This window comes from Macrobrachium nipponense, chromosome 24 (genome assembly GCF_015104395.2).
Source record: "Macrobrachium nipponense isolate FS-2020 chromosome 24, ASM1510439v2, whole genome shotgun sequence".
Classification (NCBI taxonomy): domain Eukaryota; kingdom Metazoa; phylum Arthropoda; class Malacostraca; order Decapoda; family Palaemonidae; genus Macrobrachium; species Macrobrachium nipponense.
In genome coordinates this window covers 22014434-22039660 of record NC_061091.1, presented here as the reverse complement: position 1 = coordinate 22039660, position 25227 = coordinate 22014434, and the positions used below count along the sequence as shown (strand labels likewise).

The 25227-nt window shown below is 37.0% G+C and overlaps 2 protein-coding genes across 2 annotated transcripts in view; one reads left to right on the top strand and one right to left on the bottom strand.

Annotated features, from left to right (window-relative positions):
• LOC135205514 (glutathione S-transferase Mu 4-like) overlaps positions 1 to 25227 on the bottom strand; it is a 1039821-nt gene that overhangs the window by 736355 nt on the left and 278239 nt on the right. The window lies entirely within an intron of this gene.
• Positions 1 to 25227, top strand: part of LOC135202527 (serine-rich adhesin for platelets-like) — a 66785-nt gene that overhangs the window by 28924 nt on the left and 12634 nt on the right. Inside the window, exons 11-16 of the mRNA XM_064231991.1 lie at positions 12201 to 12236; positions 12780 to 13310; positions 15382 to 15450; positions 15703 to 15765; positions 16626 to 17129; positions 17192 to 18406. Of these exons, the coding sequence (XP_064088061.1) occupies positions 12201 to 12236; positions 12780 to 13310; positions 15382 to 15450; positions 15703 to 15765; positions 16626 to 17129; positions 17192 to 18406 (2418 nt within the window). The remainder of the gene's footprint in view (positions 1 to 12200; positions 12237 to 12779; positions 13311 to 15381; positions 15451 to 15702; positions 15766 to 16625; positions 17130 to 17191; positions 18407 to 25227) is intronic.

Here is a 25227-nt window from a genome sequence, read left to right as displayed (position 1 = left end):
AATATCAATTTTACATGATTGATTCTCTCAACGGTGAGTAGTTTCTGTTTGTCAATTGTAGCCCCATAGTGGACATAGTCTTCCTGTATCAAGGAGATTTGGGTGCCTATGTCTTCAAATGCCTTAACCTGACATGCTGGGTAGCTACCTCGAGGAGGTGCTGCAAATATAGGACCGCCGGCTGGAGGGCCAAATGATGGCTGATTAGTAAACACCAGACCAATGGCAGGTGTAGGTACTTTGATAGGGTAATCCTCCCAGGGGATGGAGTGCCCACAGACCTTGCAGGCAATGCAATAATTATGCTGAAATCCCTTTTAGAAGCTAAAGAAGCTTTATGATGTTGCTTGGATTAATCTGAGGGAGGCATTGCAGCAGTTCTACCTTGAAATTTGGACTGGGATTCAAAGTGCCCCTTACTTTTGCAATAAGAGCATACAGGTGTAGAAGAGGGCCCATTCTTTGGTTAGCCTGGCATTGCGGTGTGATTAAGGGTTATCCTTCAATTCAGGAACCTGGCAGGAGGATGATAGGTGTCCTCATCATCCTCCAAGTGACAACACATAGGTAGGTGGCTAGAGAACTTGGAACATAGTATTAGAAATCCTTCAGCTGTACACACACTAGCAGTTCCTCAAACGTTGTGATGTCGAGGGCTCCCAGCCAGTACTTAACAGGTCAAGTCTTATGATATAACCAATCTGTCCAAGTTGACCTGCTTCCTTTGGTAGGCTACTCCAACGTTATCTCCGGCGTTCAGAGGTGATTTCGTAGGCTTACATGACTGTCTTCCTGGCCTCTTCGAGGTTACCTTGATAACTAGCGTCTTAGGATCGAAAGGTGACCTGGACCTTTTCACCTATGTATTTCCTGAGGAGCAGGGTAATCTCCGCTTCGGTAGGAGAGAAGTTCCTCAGACGTGTTCCATTTGGTCTAACCAAGCTTCTGGCTCATCTTCATTCCACTCCAGGATCACTGAGGAGATACTCAGAAGGGGTTTAATGAGGCATGGAAGGTGGAGGATAGCTGGTTGTGATTGGCCCAAGGCCACTCACTGCGTTAGGTTACCAAGCTTGCTCCAGTTGAATTTCTTGATGCCTATCTACTTTCTGCTTTCTCTCCCTCTCCATGCTTGCTTCTCTCTCCTTCTCCTCTCTCTCTTCTTCTTTCTGCTTTCTCCCCCTCTCCTCCTTTGTTTCTCTCTCTATCAACTCTTCTTCTTTCTGCTTTCTCTCCCTCTCCTCCATTTCTTCTCTCTTCCTTACTTCTTCTCTCTACTGTGTCTCCCTCAGGAGTAAGCCACTTAGCTGTTCTTGTACCCATTGGATGAGCTCTCCTGTGAAACCTGCATCTTTCCCCATATCCACGAAGGCATTGAAATTTTCTGCCATGGTGCTGGTGGGTTACAGCGTGTTGAACTGGTCTTGGGACAGAGTGAACAAGGTGTGGAGGGGGTGGGAAGGGGTTTTTAGCTGTGCAAGCATTTGCAAGGTATGGAAATGGCACTATGCTTTGGCAGGGTGTGATTATGCTATGGCGTAGCCCTATGGATGGATGGATTATGGAATTTAGGGCATAGCCCAAGCGCTGGGACCTATAAGATCATTCAGCACTGAAATGAAAGTGTGGCTAGATGGAAAAATGAGAAATGAAATGAATATGATAAATCCTGCACTTGAACAGGACTGTACATCAGCAAAGGCCATTTTACTCTCCCCCAAGCATTCCGATCATCCAAAGTTATGAAAGATCGTTTTGGCCTGGGGGCCCAGTGTAGCCCTATGAGTGGAACCACTAGTAAATGAAAGAGTAGCCTTTGGAAGACAATGGGCATGATATTAAGGGGAGTGATTCAGCCGAGTGCCTACAAATACTGTAGCAGTACGCCCTATGGAGAGGGTGGCATTGGGAGTATTCCTTGGAATGAGTGGGTGGTACTCTAGGGCCCAAAATGGGGTTACCTGTAATGCAATTAAGGTGAAGGATACACTAGTGGCACTCAATGTCAAGGAACACGGTGCTGGTAGTGTTCTTATATAGAACAGAAGTGATGGTTTTTTGTTTTGGCACTTGGGTGCCATTTACAGCACTCAAAGCTGTGGCGAAACCACTGGACCAGTGATTCAATAAGTACTCTGGTGAGTTGCACATAAGGTGCAGATTGGTGATAACATGGCCCAAGTCGCAAATGAGGCAGACTTACAGTGGCACTCAATGTGTGGTGAAATCATGGATAAAGGTAGGCGGAATAATTTACACACGAGACAATCGCTCGTTTGCCGAGTGCAGTGGCAGAGTTCTGAGGAATGATTTGTTTGTTCCGGCAGTTGATTTGTTTAAAAAACAATAGATAACATACACATGGATGTTCCCAGTTATAGTGCAGAGGTTATGGGTTCCAAGAAATGGAGTTTAGGTTATATAGTTCGGAAGAACATATAATGAGACACAGCAGCGACAGTGGTACACTTGTAGAGGCGGGATGAGTTCAATGACTGAGTTTTTTTACACTTAGGTGTGTGGACTCGTTCCAGATAATCGAGTGTAAAGATTGAGACTCACCTGATTTGAGCATAAGAGCAAACACGCACCCCCACGCTCTCCACGCTAACTTATGAAGACTGATGGAAACCCAATCATTTTACACATAATGAATCATTGTATGCAAAGGCGAGTTGAAATCTTAAATGCAAATGCTCAAATGAAGGGACTAGGAATTTTAGGACAAAGTGAGTGTATATGAAATGATGAATTAGTCATTCATTGTGTGGGAAAGAGTAATAAGGCGGCAGCACCAATCCTGAGCGTACTTGAATGGGGTTGCCAGATACTGTGTTCCAAGCTAATAGACTGCAAATTGTCCAAAAAACCACGTATGGTAAATGATTGCACTTTACACTAATTATAATATTTCTAATATTTCACTTCCTGGCCAAGTCCTATGATATTAAGACATGTAAATTCGCTAACATACTTTAGCAGCAAATTCTTGTATTTTGAATGAAACCACTCTCTCTCCTGGGAGGATATGATATGTTTGGTATGCATACAAAGGAAATGCCAGTCACAAATTACAATTACAGTAACATTACATTAACAGAATACTTGGGCTGTGTAACCTCTGTCCGACTGTGTATGCGCAGGTTAAGGAATTTATGCTAAAAGGGTTCTTTTCTGTCTTGCAAATTCAGCTAGCCATTGCAAGGGTAAGAAAGCTAGTTGCATTGTATATTGCAGGGAGCAATATACAATGCAACCTTATTGGCCAGATCGCCCATTCTTATGCCTGAAGGTGGGCTTTATTAAACTTACCACAAGGATTTTGCTGATCTGACTGTTCACCTACAAAAGTAAGATAAAAAGAGAAAGAATAAGGGCTTAAGACCTTACTTTAGAGGGATTCTGGAGAGAAATTCTCACAATAACTAAATGAATTACATATATTTACAATACAAAATCAGAAGACATGGAGGAATTAGGCAAACCATTGGGGGACCTGCAGCAGAATAGAAAATTAATAATGGATGTTAACTGAGTGCTGGGGATTAAACTTCAATGGCACTGCTTATAAGGTTACATTTATAAATGTCTGGTGTAACCAATAAGTATACAGTCGTGTCAGAGGGATCCACAGTGGCAAGCACTCATTTCTGCAATAGAGAAAGGCATACGATCACTTGAGGAATTAACAATAATAGCAATTATAAGAAGCTAGCGCTGAGGTTGACAGAAATCATCTTTCCATGAAACAATACTGAATAAACATGTGACACCAGTTTAACATGACAGGACAGGTCAGGTCTATGTAAAAGTTGCCTTGGAAACGGAAATTTTAGAGGAAAAACCAAGTGACTGGACAACCTCAATTCCTTACTATACCTTAATTCTGAAGATAGGGCTCCTGTAGTGTACCAGTGAAAGGACGCAAGTTAGCAATGGTATCAAGATACTAGGACTGAGTCATTCAGTCACAGAGGGATATTGGCTCTGAAGGAGCGGACAGCCAAAGGTGTGACTTGCTTGGTGGTGTTCTCATCTCTCCCAACATCCTATGATCGGGGGCTAGATATAATCTAATAGGGTCGCTGACTTCAGAGCCAGGAAGGCATCCAGATGCATTCTTCATACATCTACTCTCTTGTTAAGAATACCGGGAGGTTAACAGGTTCAATTTTCTCCTTGGCGAAGGAAGGATGGTTATAGCTCAGGTTATACAGAAGGCAAGGACATCTTAATTAGTGCCTTCGGTCATTCAGGTGGCTAGGCATCTCCTCCGAAAGCGGGTCAGTAACCAGGAAAAGAGGTTTATTACAGTCACAGAGCTCAAGACAATAAAAACCAAAAATGGAATAACAGAATGAGGGTGACGGGGCAAATATTCCATGGCCGACCGTCAGCGTGCCGTGGCAAGCAAACTTAATTAACAGGTTATTTTCTTTGTTTATTGGGAAAAATTTTTATTCCTGAAAGGCGAGTTGCCCTGAGTGTTAACCCTCTTAGCAAATATATATATATATATATATATATATATAATATATATATATATATTATATATATATATTATATTATATATATATGTATATATATATATATATATATATATATATATATTATATATATATATCATATATTGAGCTACAATGTCCTTTAATATCTAATTCGCTCTACCTCGGAATTAATATATTTTCATATATGCTTAACCGAAGTGGAATTTTTTCTCGATAATAGATTTACCTGTACCTGGGCGCGAACGCAGGAGACATTCAAATCCAGGCACGTCAGTGAAGCTCTTCCACCCCACCACCACGAGAGGCCCAGGTACAGGTAAATCTATTATCGAGAAAAAATTCCCCTTCGGTTAAGCATATATGAAAATATATTAATTCCGAGGTAGAGCGAATTAGATATTAAAGGACATTGTAGCTCGATGTATGTATATGAATCACGGTAATGTGATATGACTTATGTAAATGCTACGTGTTGTCAAAAAGCGCTACTTACACTACCGGAGTCGAGGCGGGTTGATGTTGTCTCCAAACCAACGAGTACCTCAGCGCGAGAGGTATTTGAGGGTGAGAAACGACATTAACTTTTGGGCCTCTCGCGGTGGTGGGGTGGAAGAGCTTCACTGACGTACCTGGATTTGAATGTCTCCTGCGTTCGCGCCCAGGTACAGGTAAATCTATTATAAAAAAAAATTCCCCGTCGGTTAAGCATACATGAAAATATATTATTTCCGAGGTAGAGCGAATTAGATATTAAAGGACATTGTAGCTCGATGTATGTTTATATATATATATATATATATATATATATATATATATATATATATATATATACATAGTGTGTGTATATATATAATATATATATTTGGGTTTGTGTAAGAGAGAGAGAGAGAGAGAGAGTGAGTATAACACAAAGCACTTCACTAACTGATCCTACAGCAAATCAGGTATCGTAATATAGATTATGCTTATTCTTCTCACTATACTATCCTATAATAAATATCTCAATTTGAAAACACTTCAATATTGCCACTGACGAAGGAGAAATGTAATTTTTTATCAAAATCTTTTCCACAAAATGGATTTCTCTGAAGGACCTTCGCATTAAAAGCTATTTTCGTGAGAAAAATTACGTTATATTTATAATATATATATATGTATGTATGAATATATATATAAAATATATATATAATATATACATATTGTTATGTTCATGGTTGCGTGAGATTTATCATTTACTCTAAAATTAAAAGACTTCTTACAAGTCTGGGTGCCGCAAGAAACAAAAGAGAAAGGGGAGGAAAAAGCTATTTAAAAAATGATGGATTTAAAGGAAATGTAAAGTTACAAAGTTACATTTAACAAAGTTTATTATTATGTCACTCAGGAGAATTTTACACAGGAGCTGAAGTCACTAGTTCCATGGCACTGAGGTTACGTTAATTAACAAATCAAATAGTGCCACTATGTAAACCCCAGAAAATGTAAATCCCTTTATGTAGAACCCAGAATTTAAAGGGATAAAATACTTGTTTAAATCATTGCCCATCATAAAATAATAGTTATCAGCAGCTCTTCATTCTTCTACCCTGGGACTTGAAAATGGATGGCTGTATGGATCTCTTTGGCCCCGTGGAACATGGGTGAGGTACACAGTGTCTGGCGTTCTCCTAATTCTGCAAATTAAGGATGCCTTGTAATTCTTGATCTAAAACGCGATTTATGTATTTGGGAGTTGCGTAAGGCAGAGAATGTAAGTAACTTAACAATGTCATGAGAATAGAAAGATAAATGAACAATTCTAGTTACAAGTCACAAATAAATCCTCACTTGTTTATTTTCTGAAGGAGATTCAAATGGGGGGGTTCGTTATACATTATGAGAGCAGACAGTAATTAAGGAAGGAAAAGAATTGTGCGTCGAACAAATTTCAAAGCCAAACTGTACCTGTGTTTTTAGACAATCGAAGTCTTGAAGTAGAGAGCTGGGCACTGGGAAATGAGCATCAGGGGAGTGAGAAGCCTTGACCCCGGACAGTAAGAGGGGGTGTGAGTGGCCCGGGAAAATTTCCCCCGGTGTGAACAGTACTACGTATGCTATAGGAATGACTCTTGGACTCGCTTCTCCAGCCGTCTTCCTTCTCTGCTTTCTTTGTCTCTTGTTTTTGTCCCATCTTGGTGCCGGCTTTCTTGGGGTGTTGACAGCTGCCTAAAAATGAAATGAGCGACAGCACCAGGTGTGGAAAAATAATGACAATGGGATCAGTAGAAGAGTCAGAGTTTTTAGGGAAGGAGCGAAGTAGGATAATTTTATGCAATATCGAATTGTTAATTACTAGGGAGCGGGGAGATGCGGCCTCCGTACGCCATCTTGGGTGGTCTTGATTTTTGTACTAATTTTATTTTTACTGATTTCTTAAATTGAGGACTTCAACATGCATCTCGTGTATGTACGTTACAATATATATACATATATACACGCACACCTGTATATACATATTGTTTAGAAAAACAATTACAACCTTGATAATCCATTCATTCAGATGGACCATGGACCTCCATTGCACCAAAACTTCTGCAACTTAAACTGCTACAACCACCCACAGACCTCTGATCCAACGCCATTTGTCCACTCAGCTTCTTCCTCAGCACTTTTTACACAAGTTTTCATATTGATCATTCCAAATATTTTCTACTCTACCAACTCCCTCCTCTCTCGACTTTATTCCTGTTTGATTTCTTCTCTTACAAACAATTTATACTGCTCACACTGTTCTCCTTTAAGATCCCTTATTTTAATTCTTGACCTCTTTAAGCTCTTCTTGGGTTTACTACAATTCATGTTAATCTATAACACTAGCAATCTATCTTGCTTCACATATGCATCACCAAAAATTACAATTTACTAAACCGCTTCTCCCCCCCACAACCCCCAACCCCGTCCGAAACATAAAGTATTATATTTGGCTTTGTAAGTATACACTCACATATCACTAAAAGATGATCTGAATTTATTAACCAGGTGTTCATCCACACTAATTCAGACCTCGGTGCCCTTTACACTATATATTCTCCATCTTCTTTCCTTAATCCAAATCCATGGCCTCCATGAACCTCCTCATATCCATATCTACTCTTTCCAATTATCTAGACGAAGTGAGCATAGTAACAGGAACAACAAAGGACTTCAGTACAAGGTTGGGAATAACAACTCAAGGAAACAGCAAAGAAAAGATTTGGTCAGTCATGTATCATCAACTATAGAGAAGGAAATATCTTGCTGAAGGATGAAGACATAATGAAGCTGATCTGGTTATTATATGTGCCCTTTCATAACAGAAAATGAAGAGATGATTTAGGGAAGCAAAGACTGTGGAGGGACCAGTGACTGAGATACAATCTATATAAATTCAGAAGGCTACAGGTTAAATGAAAACTGGCAAAACATCAATTCCATCAGAGGTACAAATTGAAATGTATATATTTGAGCTGTTAAATGTAGTGTGGGAAAACGAAATAGTGGTATATGACTGGGAAGAAAGTCTGATTTTAAATGTGTTTATACAAAAAGGAAATATTGTGGAGTGTGGTAATTATATAAGAAATAGATTGACTAAAAATTTTGTTGAAGGTTTTAGAACGAATATTTGATGAAAGATTGCAAACTATTGTGAAAATTGGTGATCGCCAACGTAGTTGCACAAGAGGGAGATTTACAGTTACATGTTATAAGGTAATCAGAACTTCTACTGTGCACTGATAGTCCTAAAATGACATTTAAAAGAAGACTAAGCGAGGTGGCGTTTTGGTACTTGAGATGTATAATTGAACAAGGGCAACAGTAATAACAGTAGTATAACAGAAATGTTTAAAGTTCGAGTTGTTCATATCAAAGTTCGGCAGTTGGCCCATTCTGTAGGTATCGGTGATGGATATATTAATTTAAGGGATTAGAAATGAAAATCAAGAATTATTAAATACAGGTGATCATGGGGAATTGTTATATGCCAATGATCTAGAAGTGTTGTTATTTATAGACAATCCAGTGATTGGTTAATTGCAATGAAGGGTAAGAGAGAAGCAGATATCTTTTGAAAAGGGTGGTATGAAGGTAAATGGGGGTAAAGCTATGTTTTGTATTTAAGGTGTCTAAAAAGAAAGGAGAAATCAGGTTTTTATTGCAGGATAGAAGGAGCCCATATCTAAATCAGATACAGAATTTCAAGTACTTAGAATCTATTGTAAGCCAGCAAGGATGGTATGAAGTTGAAGCTGAAAGCAGGGTAAAAGCAGCTTGGGGAAAATGGAGTGGGGTGGCAAGGGCAGTGTATGACAAAAGAATGCCAAATAAACTGAAACTAAAAACCTATTGTACTATAACCACACAAGTGATGATGTATAGTTGAAAACAACATGGGGATTAAGAAGGAAGGAGAAACTGAAGCTACACATTTGCATCCCACCCGCACAACTTCCTATTTTCTTGTGATAATTGCGAAGATTCCTTCTCTAAACTTCTCTTATCAACGACTCTCTACTTGTTGCATTTATAAGTTCTTCCTACAAACCTCTGCAAGCTACAATTCCCTTCTTATTCAGTAACGACATCCTGGAAATTAGCTTACACCTCCTGTACTCCTTCTATTTCAGTGTATCACATCATAATCCCTTTCCCATCCATCTTGAACTGTACAGAAGTCTCATTTCTCTCCTAATTGCATTTCCGGACACCTTTTTAATCATTTAATCAGATAATATTTACACAGACGACATACCTTTCCTCTACTCTTTACTACATCCATAAACTTTGGAAATCGCATACTCCCTAAATCTAAGTAAATATCAGCGCACATTTCTACGTACAAGGCTTTCTATACTCTTCACTTAAAACACCCCATACTTATCAACTAAAAACTCCTTCTCTACCATCTACCTTTGCCTTGAAATAATCTAGAACTACTATTTGTTTTTCGCTCTCCAAACCTAGCTATAAACAGAATCTCATTGTTTCCAAAGTTTTTTTTACTTTAAAATTTCACAATGTTTTTACAGCCATGATTAATTTTAATACACCGTCCTTGGATAATTGCATTTATACTCTTTCATTAATTCCTACAGTCTTCCAGCAAAAAAGAAGTGCCCTGCATTTCTCAGGGTAAAAGGGATGCTTAATTTTAGTATATTTTCATTCTGTTGTCACCCATTAGCCTTCTACTCCCTCCATTTCCCCCAACTGCTTTTATCCTGCTTTCAATCTAAGCTTTACACCATCTACCCAAGCTTAAAATAGATCTTAGTACTTGAAATTCCCAACCAGTTCATAACCAGGTCGTCATTTGTTTTTATATAAGTAATATCATTCCTTCCTTTTTGCTGAATACTATAATCTGTTGTCCCCATATTTATCTTTGTATCAACCCATTCAAGAGATTTCTACCACTCTTTTACCCATCATTGCAAATCTTTACTTTGCGATAATCAACAGATCATCAACATACAAAAATTTCTATAGATTGCCATTCATAATCCCTTCATTCATTACATCCCTTCATTCAATACATCAAACAGAAAAGGGCTAAGTGCCGATCCCTGATGTAACCAACTCTAACTCAGACATTTCTGCTTTGCCACAGCCTGTTACTACCTGTCCTTGTTCATTTTAAAACATTTTATTTAGCTTTTGTGTATGTTTGTTTGTTTGATTGTCTCGGTAAAATCTTGTAATTCAATATTCGACCTGATCCCTTCGTCCAATGGACTTGAAATTTTCCAAGGTTAGTTAATCCCGGGGCAATACATGATCAGTAGGTCAGCAGTGACCTCTAGTGACCCTACAGTGACCTATCGCAGTATTTCGGGTTTTTTACCTGATCCTTTCGTCCGAAAGCCTTGAAATTTTGCATGGTTATCCAATCCCGGGGGCAATACAACCTTACATGATCAGTAGGTTCGCGGTGACCTCTAATGACCTTTCAGTGACCTCTCCCAGTATCACAGGTTTTCTACCTGATCCTTTCGTCCAAATGTCTTAACATTTTGCCTGGTAACTCAATCACGGGTGCAATACAACCTTACAAGATCAGTAAGTCTTCAATGAACTATAGTGGCCCTACAGTGACCTAGCAAGTATCTCGGATTTTTCACTTGATAACTTCGTCCGAAGGACTTGAAATTTTGCAGGGTTACTCAATCCCTGGGGCAGTACAACCTTACATTATCAGTGGGTCAGCAGTGACCTCAAAGAGACCCTACAGTGATCAGTATCTGATAATTTGCATGAAACTCTTCAGATTTTTCGCAAGCTCACTGATTTGGTAAATAACCTACTTTGACTCGACAAGATATCAATTTCGTTAGCTATAATCATAAATCGGTGACATTTTCTGTCAAAACTAAAAAGTATAACAGAAAAAATATAAAAAAGTAAAAAATAGTTTATTAAATACACTAAAAATTGAAAAATAAATTGTTTGAGACATACCAGGATTTTCCTACTAATTAATTAATCATGTCTAAAAAATTATATCTATGTTCTTGTAGCATTTCCTTCTATGTTTGGCGCCCACGCTTTTATTTTTCTAAACTTGATCAATTGTAAGAAAATCCTGTATGTGTCAAATCATTTATTTTTCACTTTATAGTGCACTTTAATAAAAGCTTTTCTTTAAAAAACTTTTTCCATATTTTTCTTATTTACAAAGGGATTTACGGATATTACAAATGACATTTAATTTTGATCATTCGCATAATTTATCAGCTAGTATGAGGAAGCTATAGGAATGTTCATGGCCACATTTAATCTCATGAATTTGACAACTTTATTTAACGAGAAATCAGTGAATACGGTTACAAAATCAAAGATCATCATCGAATTAACATTGCCTTTAATACTTTTGAAACTATTTACAAAATCAGAGAAATGTTTTAAAAAGTCTTGGGAAACAAAACCCATTAGAACACCACGACTCCAATAATCTTGCTGATGAATTATCAACAGATCTTAATAAATCGACTATGGGTCTCATTGTTATGCCTAACTCGTGTATTTTAGGCATAGTACTGAGCTTAAGAGACAATGTGTTGTAATGTATCTCCTTGTGAGTGCTAAAATTATTTGTATCAAGACCGCATTAAAGTGTCACTGGTTTTCCATAAACAGACGTGACAGAGCCGCATTTAATTTCTCTGGTAATAAGAGTTTTCTCATGTCCTTCCTATAAATACTCCGCTCAAAAATGTTACAGCGTTATGTTTTTCAATGTTGATCACTCATATTATGTATTTCCTTAGAGCTACGTGACCTTCTTCCAATCTAACAACTGAAAGATAATAAACTCGTAAAAAATATTCTTCAAAAAGGCTTTCCTGAAATAAGGCAAAATTAACCACGATTCTAATGCTATTTTTCTTGTCTATGCCCTTTCATATTCAGTTAACTTCTTATTCTATTTATTTTTATAATCAGAAAAAAATTCTGTATAGTAAAAAAACTATATCTGAAATATTGAATTTCACATCACTGTCTCATTACCTAAACTTTGTCGAAAAAATATTACCAAATTAGTAGCATTCTTTAATCCAATGAATTGGTAAGTAAATTCACTAGACTCTTATCCATCATTTTATAAATTAATCTCTCTTTTACAACGTCTGCTTTGTGAAAATGAATGATCATCTGGACCATCTACATCACCAGCATCTACATCAAGTGGAGAATCAACGTCAACAGAGAGTAAGTCGTAAAACTAGCGAGATATATACAACGGCACAATTCAATTTAATATGACAAAGGAATGTCTAGATTCAGACCCGAACTTGAATTCATAACAACGACAACGAATAACTGTTCTATGGAACATAGTGACTCTGTAAAGGAATCTGTTAATTAGTGTCACATAATCCTGCTAAAAGGCACACAGTACAAAATATTATTTCTTGGAGGAGGTATTTCAACTTTAAGAACTATTGCTGGAGCTTCAGCATATCATAGTGCTTACATGAATGGCTAATTTGGTCATTTCTTATGTTCCCAAGGCCAAATCAAAACCATAAGTGGTTTATTTTATAATACAGTATGTATGAGTATATGAGCACAAGCAAAAATACATAAATGCATGATACTGGTCATCCCAATTACGGTATTTCTAAAAAATATTTATGCTTATTTATTGCAAAGTAGTAGCATCAATCTACAACAATATCACCAAACTAAAGTATTTTATTTCATTTGTACAAACACAAAGGAGACTAAATAGAGTAACATTTTTCCAAACAGGTTCGACCCAGCAAAATCCTTTGGGAAGGATATATGGAGCTATATCAACTAAAAAGGCAGAATTTGATGCATACAACAATGTCTCCACTGAAATTTCGGGGCTGCAAAACGACTTACAACAAGTGAAAGCAGCAGCTGGTGCAAGACGACACAAAAGACAGGCGACGGGCACCACCCTTTCACCATCCCAGAGGAGTGCTTTTATAGAAGGCGTACTGAGAGAAATACTAGACATCCTCAATGAGGTGTTATCTCTCATTTCTCCAGATGTCAACAAACTTTACAGCATCACCATAAGGATAACTGGAGCAAGAGACAAAATGAAAGAAGTTCATCAATATGTTATCAATGATAAGACCGTTCTGTCAGCGACATCATTTACCCTCCTTGGCAACGCGACCGAAAAGGCAGACGAAGCCAAGAAAAATGTCACGGCCATACAGGTGGAAATCAGCATTGAAATTAAGATTCTGAATGCAAATGCCACTCAGTACGGTGGAACTACGCTGCAAGTCTCGTTCAATGACACCGGTAAGCTATGGCAGCGATTTCTCAATTCATTTTTCACAGCGACCATCAGTCATGATCTTCCCCACCTTTCTCTCCCCCGTAGGAGGGAAGTGTCTTCAGTTTACTTCACGCGGTGCAATGTAGGAATTGCTCAAGCTTCTTGACAGCGTCCACCGGCCCCTAGCTGCAACCTCTTCCATTCCTTTTACTTAACTACGTTCATACTCTCTTTCTTCCATCTTGCTCTCCACCATCTCCTGACAATTGTTTCATAGAGCAAATTCGACGTTTCCCCTCTGTTACACCTTTCAAACCGTTCTAGTCCTCTCAATTTCCCCCTCACCAATGATTGACCTCGTAGGTCCCAGGGACAGGTCTTGGGCTTGAATTCGGTATTCAATTCCAACAATTCTCTCAATCTTATGCCCTCCTTTTTTCTTCTACTCATAAGGATTTTATTATTCTAAGAAGAGAACAGTAATGAACTCCTAAATGACACCTTGAAAATTAAGGAAGCTTTCCTCCAAGTGCTTTTACATCACTTTATACCTTAAATATTATTCCATTCTTCCTCTTCCAGATACGCACAGAATCGGTCCATCATTTCCCTTAATGCTTGTATTATCATAATAAATGTTTTTATATTGTTATGTAAATGATTACTTTAAATAAAATGTAATGTGCGCGCACGCACACACACATATATAAATTATATATAGTATATATATATATATATTATATATATATATATATGATATATATATATATATATATATATATATACTATATATTATATATATATATATATGTGTTCGTGCGCGCACATTACATTTATTTAAATAATCATTTACACAATATACATATATATATATATATATATTATATTATATGTATATATATAATATATAATATATATAGATATATATATATATATATGATATATATATAGTAATGTACCTGCGTTCGCGCCCAAGTACAGGTAAATCTATTATCGAGAAAAAATTCCCCTTCGGTTAAGCATATATGAAAATATATTAATTCCGAGGTAGAGCGAATTAGATATTAAAGGACATTGTAGCTCGATATATATATATATATATATATATATATATATATATATATATATATACACACACACACAAGCAAAATGATGTATATATCCAATGTAAATATAACAGCATATCCATACATGCATATATATATATATATAAACAAATAGACAGATAGAAAAACAGATATGCGACTGGCATTATGCATAAAAGTAAACATTTACATAATCACTATACCCTTGATTTTAATAGGGCTCCCAACCAACCAAAAACACTTAATCTACCCTGAAATAGAAAATAACCTCACAGCTCATTTGCAAATGACATGATCCCACACGATACTAAATGAAAACATAATCCTATTTCAAGCTTAAAAGTTAGAGAAAGATATGTGTTTGTAAACATAGCTTAAGTCCTTCCAGTAATTTTCAATGCAAATAGCAATTCAACAGCTTTCTCCTTTCACTTCCTGTAGTTGAAACAAACATTATGATCATATAACACTTCGATCAGTCACCTCCACTAACGCAGTATCTTCACGAGCATCAGCTACTTTAACAACCACAGTATTTTCTTGACGATTTATCTGGTATTAAACTTTATATGACACTTTTTTTCGTGGAACGCCAATTTATAAATTTTCTGCAATGATCTAAAGGGAAAATGTACAGATTAGTTTCCTTAAAACCGCTGGTTTCCACACTGGGGTGAACATAACCTTTAAGTGTTCCAAAAGGCTCAGTAACCTCATTACATTTGTGATTTTTCAATAAATTTATTGAATTAATATATCACATTTATTTCAGAATCTTTCATACTTCTGCAAGTTTATTCAAACTAACTTTTTTTACCATACACAAGAAGGTAAAAAATATATTCGTACAGTTTGCAGGGATAATTTGTAAACGAGGTTGCTATTATATATGAGTGACTACAGATCAATGTTTGTTTCCCATCGCCTTTATTTTATAAAGTATACTGTATCACTGTATAACATACTATACCTAATTCACTCTATTTAACCTGAGTACAACTTTTTGCAGGTTCGACTGATAAACCAGTTACTCCTGCGGCGACTCCATCACAAGAATCAGCAGGTCCAACCTCTTCAGGTAAAATAACTAGAAAATTGAGAAAGGTCGTCAGTTCTAAAATTAACCAAATATATAACAGTTATGAAGGAATATATTTTCATTTAGTAAAAGGTTTTATTTCATGGTTGCATTACAGAATCAACGATGGTATAGCTATTATATAAATATCATTCTGAGATAATGAAATGCACAAAATATAAGCATTCTTTTCAAATCCCACAGCATTAAACCTTTTCACTAAGTATTTTAAATTTGCATTATTAAATCTAGGAGGATCTACAGGAACAACTTCTTCCAGCGGATCAACTGGTTCAACACCAACTGGCTCAACAGGTATCTTATACAAGCAAGTTTTTCTGGAATATCTACAGGCTTTTTGCTTTCTAATTTAACCACAATACAGACCAGGATATTCTCGGTCCTGGGTCTTTACTATAACTTGCAATTCACGTTCACTGAAATGTCGATATATATTTTTTAAAGATAATTCTATTTATATCTATCAATGTATCTCTATCTTTCCAACACTCAGTTTTGGACTATTTTAGAGAGGATTAGACGATTCTACTGTTTTGGGCCAACTTAAATATATATATATATATATATATATATATATATATATATATATATATATATATCTATATATATATATACTATATATATATATATATATACATATATATATATCTATCTATTTATATATATATATATATATATATATATATATATATATACACTTCTAAAGTAATACAATAAAACTGCTACTGCATAGTAAGAGATATTTAACTTGGTATGCTCTAAGTGTTCTTAATAACGATTCATTAAAAACGAAACACATTGTAATCAGTGTCAGGAGAGATAAACGTTCCAATTATGAATAGGAATAAAGTTGGAAAATTTTCTAAAATTTTCCAACTTGGAAAATTTTAGAATTTTCCAGTTGGAAAATTCTAAAATTATTTTAAAAGATTACAGAGAAACGGTATTTCAACGTCAATTTGCTTTTATTTCTGTTATTCAGCCATAAATTAAAAATGTATTAACACTAGTTAGTAAGAAAGATCATGAAATGGATAAATATTTAACTCTTTTACGATCCAAAAATCAAGCAGAGATATGGTTTTTACTGTAGCATACATAATCAAGTATAATACTTGTTTTAATCAGTAATTCAACGTTATACACACTTTCAGCTGGGTCAACATCTTCAGGAGATTCTACTAACTCTGCTGGCTCATCTTCTGAAGGATCTACTAGTTCTGTTGCATCAACATCTCCAGGAAGCTCTGACAGTTCCACTGGTCCTACATCCACAGGAAGTTCAATTTCATCTGGAGGTTCAACTGGGTCATCTTCTTCAGGAGGGTCTACTAGTTCTGCTGATTCTACTTCTTCTGAAGGGTCTACTAGTTCTGCTGGACCCACATCTTCAGGGGGATCTACAAGTTCTGCTGACTCCACTTCTTCAGGAGGATCTTCTAGTTCTGCTGGCTCCACTTCTTCAGGAGAATCTTCTAGTTCTGCTAGCTCCACTTCTTCAGGAGGATCTTCTAGTTCTGCTGACTCCACTTCTTCAGGAGGATCTTTTAGTTCTGCTGACTCCACATCTTTAGGAGGATCTTCTAGTTCCGCTGACTCCAGTTCTTCAGGAGAATCTTCTAGTTCTGCTGGCTCTACTCCTTCAGAGGGATCTTTTAGTTCTGCTGACCTTCCACATTTTAGGGAGGAATCTTCTAGTTCCGCTGACCCATTTCTTCAGGCAAATCTCTAGTTTCTGGTGGCTCCTCTACTCCTTCAGGAGGATCCTCTAGTTCTTCCAGCTCCACTTCTTCAGGAGGCTCCTTTAGTTCTGGTGGCTCCACTTCTTCAGGAGAGTCTCCTAGTTCTGCTGGCTCCACTTCTTCAGGAGGATCTGACAGTTCTACTGGTTCCACAGCCTCAGGAGATTCAACTTCTTCAGAAGGATCTACTAGCTCTGCTGGCTCCACATCTTCAGGAGGATCTTCTAGTTCTGTTGAATCTACCTCTTCTGGAGGATCATCTAGTTCGGCTGACTCTACCTCTTCAGGAGGATCATCTAGTTATGCTGGCTCCACTTCTTCAGGAGGTTCTAGTAGTTCTGAAGGATCCACTTCTTCAGGAGGATCTACTAGTTCTGTTGAATCTACCACTTCTGGAGGATCATCTAGTTCGGCTGACTCCACATCTTCAGGAGAATCTAGTTCTGCTGGATCCACTTCTTCAGGAGGATCCACTAGTTCGGCTGACTCTACCTCTTCAGAAGGATCTACAAGTTCTGCTGACTCTACCTCTTCAGGAGGATCGTCTAGTTCTGCTGGCTCCACTTCTTCAGGAGGATCTAGTATTTCTGAAGGATCCACTTCTTCAGGAGGATCTACTATTTCTGTTGAATCTACCTCTTCTGGAGGATCATCTAGTTCCGCTGACTCCACATCTTCAGGAGAATCTAGTTCTGCTGGATCCACTTCTTCAGGAGGATCTACTAGTTCGGCTGACTCTACCTCTTCAGAAGGATCTACTAGTTCTGCTGACTCTACCTCTTCAGGAGGATTGTCTAGTTCTGCTGGCTCCACTTCTTCAGAAGGATCTACTAGTTCTGCTGATTCTACCTCTTCAGGAGGATTGTCTAGTTCTGCTGGCTCCACTTCTTCAGAAGGATCTACTAGTTCTGCTGATTCTACCTCTTCAGGAGGCTCTAGTAGTTCTGAAGGATCCACTTCTTCAGGAGGATCTACTAGTTCTGCTGACTCCACTTCCTTAGAAAGTTCATCATCTGGAGATTTAAGCAGTTCATCTTCTTCGGGAGGATCTACTAGCTCTCCAGGTTCAACTTCTTCAGGAGATTCAACAAGTTCCTCTTCTTCTGATGGATCAACTATTTCTTCATCTTCATCTGGATCCACGTCTTCTGAAGGATCAACAAGTTCATCAAGCTCATCATCAGGATCGTCAGGTTAGATATGACAATAGAAAATACCCTGTGAATGTGTAGATTATATTCAGAATAAGGTAAAGATAACATATCTTACTATTTTGGAGTTGGACATACCACTTATTCAAAATGTTAAAATCCTTTTGTCTAGTAATACTACAACTTCGCTTGAAAAACGTGAGAGATGCCTTGCAATCTATTGTTCAATACTCTGGAAAATGCAATATTACAAAATGGACTTCTTTCCTTTCATTCTTATTGTGACCTAATCTTATTTTACTCTACCCTTCTTTTATGCTGAAATACCGATTTTCACAAAATCTTAATCGCTAAATTCGCTTGCACTCACTGGCTCTCTAAACAAATCGAAGCAAACATATTTCTTTGAATTATCTTTATGTAGTTAATAAGGACTGCACGGTTGTAAGAACTTTGACAAAAATAAATCTGAACCAGAACTCTGCTCTCGTCGGACGGCGTCTTCCTAGAACTATCTTACATATCGTATAATAAATCAAAGCATATTCACTGCACAAAAATTTAGTATCTTTATGCTTACATGTTAGACGTCATATGTTGAAGCATAAGTGTAATAATTTCGTTCACTAGAATTATCCATTCCTGGATGATACAAGCTTTTGTCCATATATAAAAACCACATCATCTACTACTTTATAACAATTTACAAGGCACATATATAATAAACCCTTATAAAAATGGACAATATGAAAATAAATCAGTGACATTCGACCAATCAACAATTATAAGTGTGTATATATATATATATATATATATATATATATATATATATATATATATATATATAATATATATATATCGTCATCCGATGTACAGTAACATATTTTCTTTTGTACACTTTCCCTCCTTGAAAGACTAATGACAAAAAGGTTAAAATTATAAATTCATCATTAATAGCTGACATGAAGCCATCTGTCAGTTTGATATCTACTTAAAGAAAGAAATGTGTAATTTGAGGGTTTCTTTGCATAAATTGTGAACTTTTCTCGAGATAAACTGAAACAACTTCCGTTATAAGAACACTGGTGAATCTTAGCGCACTGTGACTGATCCCGAACCTGTCATAAGCTGAAATAATAAAGTCTTATACGAGGGACTCGAAATTTCTAGCTTGAGAAAAGATTCAGTACTCTGGCGATATCAGAGGCTGTCTCAAGCCATAAAAAGCATCACTGATAAATAAAGAGACACTCTGACAGCTGCGCATCATTTAATAACTACACAGGAAACATCATAAAGTGAACGTGACATCCATATGTACTTCAATGAAGTCCGGGAACAGAAAGAAAATAAAATGTGAACATGCCGACAACAATATTGAATGGCTTAAAGATAACACATAAAACTTTAAAAAATCATTCACTTTCTCCACTGTGGCATATATATGTTACAAGGGTCCAATTTACCCTGTCTAATAAAAGGAGAGAAATCACAACCTCGAAACGTAACTTACCTCGAACGTCCGCCATTACACGGCATCTATGCAGCCAAACCAAGTTGTTAGGACTAGGCTAAAACCAAACTCTGAGATACAAAAATAGGGTCTTGAAGATTTTCCATAACACTCGTGACTGTGCTGTTGCACATTCCAATCTGTTCGTGACAGAGTCCGTTGAATCCTACTTTTAATTACTATCGTTTCAAGTGCAGTTTATATCTATATAATAGCCATATATATATATATATAGATATATATATATATATATCTATATATATAGTATTATATGTCATATCACATTACTGTGATTCATATACATACATCGAGCTACAATGTCCTTTAATATCTAATTCGCTCTACCTCGGAATTAATAAATTTTCATATATGCTTAACCGAAGGGGAATTTTTCTTTACGATAATAGATTTGCCTGTACCTGGGCGCAAACGCAGGAGACATTCAAATCCAGGCACGTCAGTGAAGCTCAACCAACCCACCACTCGCGGTGGGGTGGTTGAGCTTCAATGACGTGCCTGGATTTGAATGTCTCCTGCGTTCGCGCCCAGGTACAGGCAAATCTATTCCCCTTCGGTTAAGCATATATGAAAATATATTTATTCCGAGGTAGAGCGAATTAGATATTAAAGGACATTGTAGCTCGATGTATATATATATGTGGGTGTGTGTGTGTGTGTGTGTATGTATCTTTATATATATATATATATATATATATATATATATATATATATATATATATATGTATACATATATATACTTACACTTAAAGGTAGGGCTCTATTAAACTTCCACAATGATGTTGCTGATCTGACTGTTCACCTACAAGGGTAGAATAAAAATAGAATGACTAAGGGCTTCATGTCTTGTCTTAGAGGGATTCTGGAAAGAACTTCTCATGATAACTAAATTACATGTAGTATTTACAGTACAAAATCAAAGACAAGGAGGAATAAGGCAGGCCACTGAGGGTCCTGCAGCAGAACATAAAATTAATAATGGATGTTAATTGAGTGTCAGGGATTAGATTCCAATGGCACTGCTTATAAGGTTACATTTGGAAATTTCTTTTGTGTAACCAACAAGCATACAGTCGAGGCAGACAGTGCCACAGCGGCAAGCAGCCCTATCGGCAAAAGAGAAAGGCATACGATCAATTGAGGGTTAACAATAAAAGAAAGGCTAAAAGGCTAGCGCTAAGGACGACAGAAATCTGCTTTACTAGAAACACTTCTGAATAAACTTATGACACGAGTTTAACATGACAGGACAGGTCAGGTCTATGTAAAAGTTGCACTTGGAAACGGAACCATTTAGGAGAACAGAAGCTAAGTATCTGGACAACCTCAATTCCTTACAATAACTTAAATTCTGTAGAGATGGCTCCTGTAGTCTTACCAATGGAAGGACGTCGGATAGTCACTGGGGCTATTTAGGACTGAGTCATTCAGCCACAGAGGGATATTGGCTCTGAGGAGCGGGCAGCCAAAGGTGTGACTTGCTTGGCTGTCCTCTCATCTCTCCCAATATCCGGCGAACAGGAGCTATAATCTCGTAGGATCGCCGACTTTAGAGCCCGGAAGGCATCCAGATGCATTCTGGGTATATCCACTCTCATTTTGTTAATGCCAGGCAGTTAATGCATCAGCTTTCTCCTTGGTGAAGGATGGGCGGTTAATTCTTCTTCTACGGGCTGTTCTATGAGCAAGACCCCGTGCTGGCATAAGGTCAGCTTAATCAAAAACAACAAGGTTAATCTATGACTCAAGTCATACAGAAAGCGCCAGTATCTTATTCAATGCCTTGGGTCATTCAGGTGGCCAGGCATCTTCTCCGAGTTAGGGTCAGTAATCTGGAATAAAAGGTTTATCGCAGTCACAGAGTTCAAGATATATATATATATATATATATATATATATATATATATATATACTACACACATATATATATATATGTGTGTGTGTGTGTGTGTGTGTGTGTATGAGAGAGAGAGAGAGAGAGAGAAGAGAGAGAGAGAGAGAGAGATAGAGAGAGAGAGGAGAGAGCGAGAGAAGAGAGAGTAGAAGAGAGAGAGATAACAGGACGCACTTCACTGATTGATCCAACAGCAAATCAGGAACCGTAATGTAGATTATGCCTATTCTTCTAATTATGCTGTAAGAAATATCTCCATTTGAAAACACTGCAATACTGGCAATGACGAAGGAAATATGTAATTATCTATCAAAATATTTTCCTCGAATTATTTTCTCTGAAGGACCTTCGTGTTAAAAGCTATTTTAATAAGCAAAATTACGTTCTTTTTATAATATATAAATACACTTAAATATATTCTTATATGTAAAAGTATTCTCCAAACACTGATTAGCTTGATAAAGAAAAAACAATTACAACCATGATAATCCTTTCATCCTTTCAGTATTAAGTCAGATGGACCCTGGACCTCCATTGCACCAAAACTTCTGCAACTTAAACTGCAACAACCACCCACAGACCTCTGATCCAACGCCATTTGTCCACTCAGCCTCTTCCTCAGCACATTTTAAACAAGTTTTCATATTTATCATTCCAAATATTTTCTACGCTACCAACTCCCTCCTCTCTCGACTTTATTACTGTTTGATTTCTTCTCTTACATATAATTCATACTGCTCACACTGTTCTCCTTCAAGATCCCTTATTTTAATTTTTGATCTCTTTAAGCTCTTCTTGGGTTTACTACAATTTATTTTAATCTATAACACTAGCAATCTATCTTGCTTTATATATGCATCACCACAAATTAACATTTACTACACTGCTTCTGTCTCCCCCCTAAACATAAAGTATTATATTTGGCTTTGTAAGTCCACCACTCACATATCACTAAAAGATGATCTGAATTGATTAACCAGGTGTTCATACACACTAATTCAAACCTCTGTGCCATTTGCAGTACATACTCTCCATCTTCATTCCTTAGTCCAGATCCATGGCCTCCATGAACCTCCTCATAGCCATGTCTACTCTTTCCAATTATCTAGGCGAACTGTAAGGCCTTTCAGGATAGAAAGGTACAAATTGAAATGTTTGTGCTTAGTAAATCGAGGAGGGGTGGATACTTGAACTGTTAAGGCCAATGTGGGAAATGGAAGTAGTGGTAAATAACTGGGAAGAAAGTCAGATTTTACATGTGCTTAAGCAAAAAGGAAATATTGTGGAGTGTGGTAATTACATAAGAATCAGACTGATACAATATTTGTAGAAGGTTTTACAACGAATACTGGATGAAAGATTGCAAACTCTTGTGAATATTGGCGATTGGCAACGCAGTTGCACTAGAGGCAGGTACAGTTACAGGTTATAAGGTAATCAGAAATTCTACTGTGCACTGATAGCCGCATTTAATTTCTCTGGTAATAAGAATTTTATCGTACCTTTCCTATAAATAATCCCCTCAAAAATGCTACAGCGTTATGCTTTTCAACGTTGATCAAATCTTTTAACACAATATATACAATAAAAATCCTTCCCTTGACTTAAGAATTCAAACCAAGTCCTACTATAACGACCTCGTCCCTGGATAGGAGTTAAATTGAGGTATTTCATATTCACTTTCAAATTAAATGAACTCAAATGTCATTCAATTGAGTGGTACAATTATTTGAGGATAGGTGAGGATAAATTTACGGAACTGGTGGCATTAATAATACCTTATATCAAGAAATGAGACATTTTATGTGGTAATCTATATGTGCCGATAGACTAACCGCCACACTATGGTATTTAGCGAAGGGGGAGATCTTAAGAGGACCTAAAGTTCAGGTGGCGATATCTTCCCGGTTTCTGTTTGAATAACAATTGGAATTCATATTCCATAAGAATGTGATTGATATAAAGCAATCAAGTCAGTCCAAAACGACTTATCAACCCATACTTCTGCCAGAATTAAAGAATTTCCTAAGTCATGTGTCCCAGACGACACCGAGTATTACCGAAATGATAAATACAGGTCCGCGTCGAAGTAACCTCCAATCATTCACGCACAGATATGGAGTTCAACCATAATACAACCGTGTCCCACAATGAATGCGCTATTAATACCTCATTTTAAACAAGTCGCCACGAATTATCTGTGTGACAGTCTGTACCAACTAAAAACAACCACATTCACGCTACGACGTCCAACGCTCCGCCCACTTTTCTACAAGTCTTAGTTCCTCGTTGGACGAGTGGTTTACGCATTCGGCTACCAATCCGGTGGTCCGAAGTTCGATTCTCGGCTTGGCCGACGTGGTATCAGAGGAATTGATTTTGGATCCCACAATAAGCTGTAGGTCCCGTTGTTAGGTGACCAATTGGTTCCTAGCCACGTAAAAGTATCGAATCCTTCGGGCCAGTCCTAGGAAAGCTGTTAAGCAGCTCAGTGGTCTGGTTAAACTAAGATATACTTTTAACTACAAGTCTTAAGACCGGGTCTGAGCGTGAGTGGGGTCCCAAAGAGACAACAAACAGGTTGCTTGTCTCACTGGAACCAAACCGCTCTACCATCGACTGCACCCTCCCACTGCCGAAGACAACAGATAACCAATACCTGCTGCTGTTCAAATGAAGTAACCATGCTGCTTTGCTGTCTGGAACCTGCTTTGTCAAAGACAAGACAATAGAAATTAACTTGCCCCGCAGAAAAACATGAATAAGTAAGAAGGCAACAACCCACCAATGGCAAACGATGGTTTCCACTTAAACAACAGCTAATCTCACTTTATAATATATATATATATATATATATAAATATATACATATATTATATATATATTTATCTATAATATATATATATGTATTATGTATATATATATATATATATATATATATATATATATATTATTATATATTATATATATATAGATATATATATATATATATATATATATATATATATATATATATATATATATATATATATTTTAGGGCTTGTGCCTTGTATGATAAGGCGCCTATGAGGTAATGTTAGACTTGCGATAATCTTACGCTAAGTCGGTTGGTATTGCACTTCCATCTTCAATGGAGTGTCTTGGGGTTTGTAGATCACTTACGAAGTCGGGATTATCTTCTTGTTTATGACGACGATGTGTTAAACTCATGATGATTCGGTGAGGAGGTTCTTGTAGAAAACACGAAGTATAAAAATATATATATTCTTCTGAAGTTTTACATGGTGAAGATCAGGTATGATTGTACAAGTCTTCTAATAACGATAGCTTGATCGCTTCTGCCAATGATGATGGCTACTTCTATTCTCTTTACATGATAAAGCTTAGGTAAAGAGATACAGGTCTTCTAATGACGATAGCTAACTCTGTTCTGCTATCT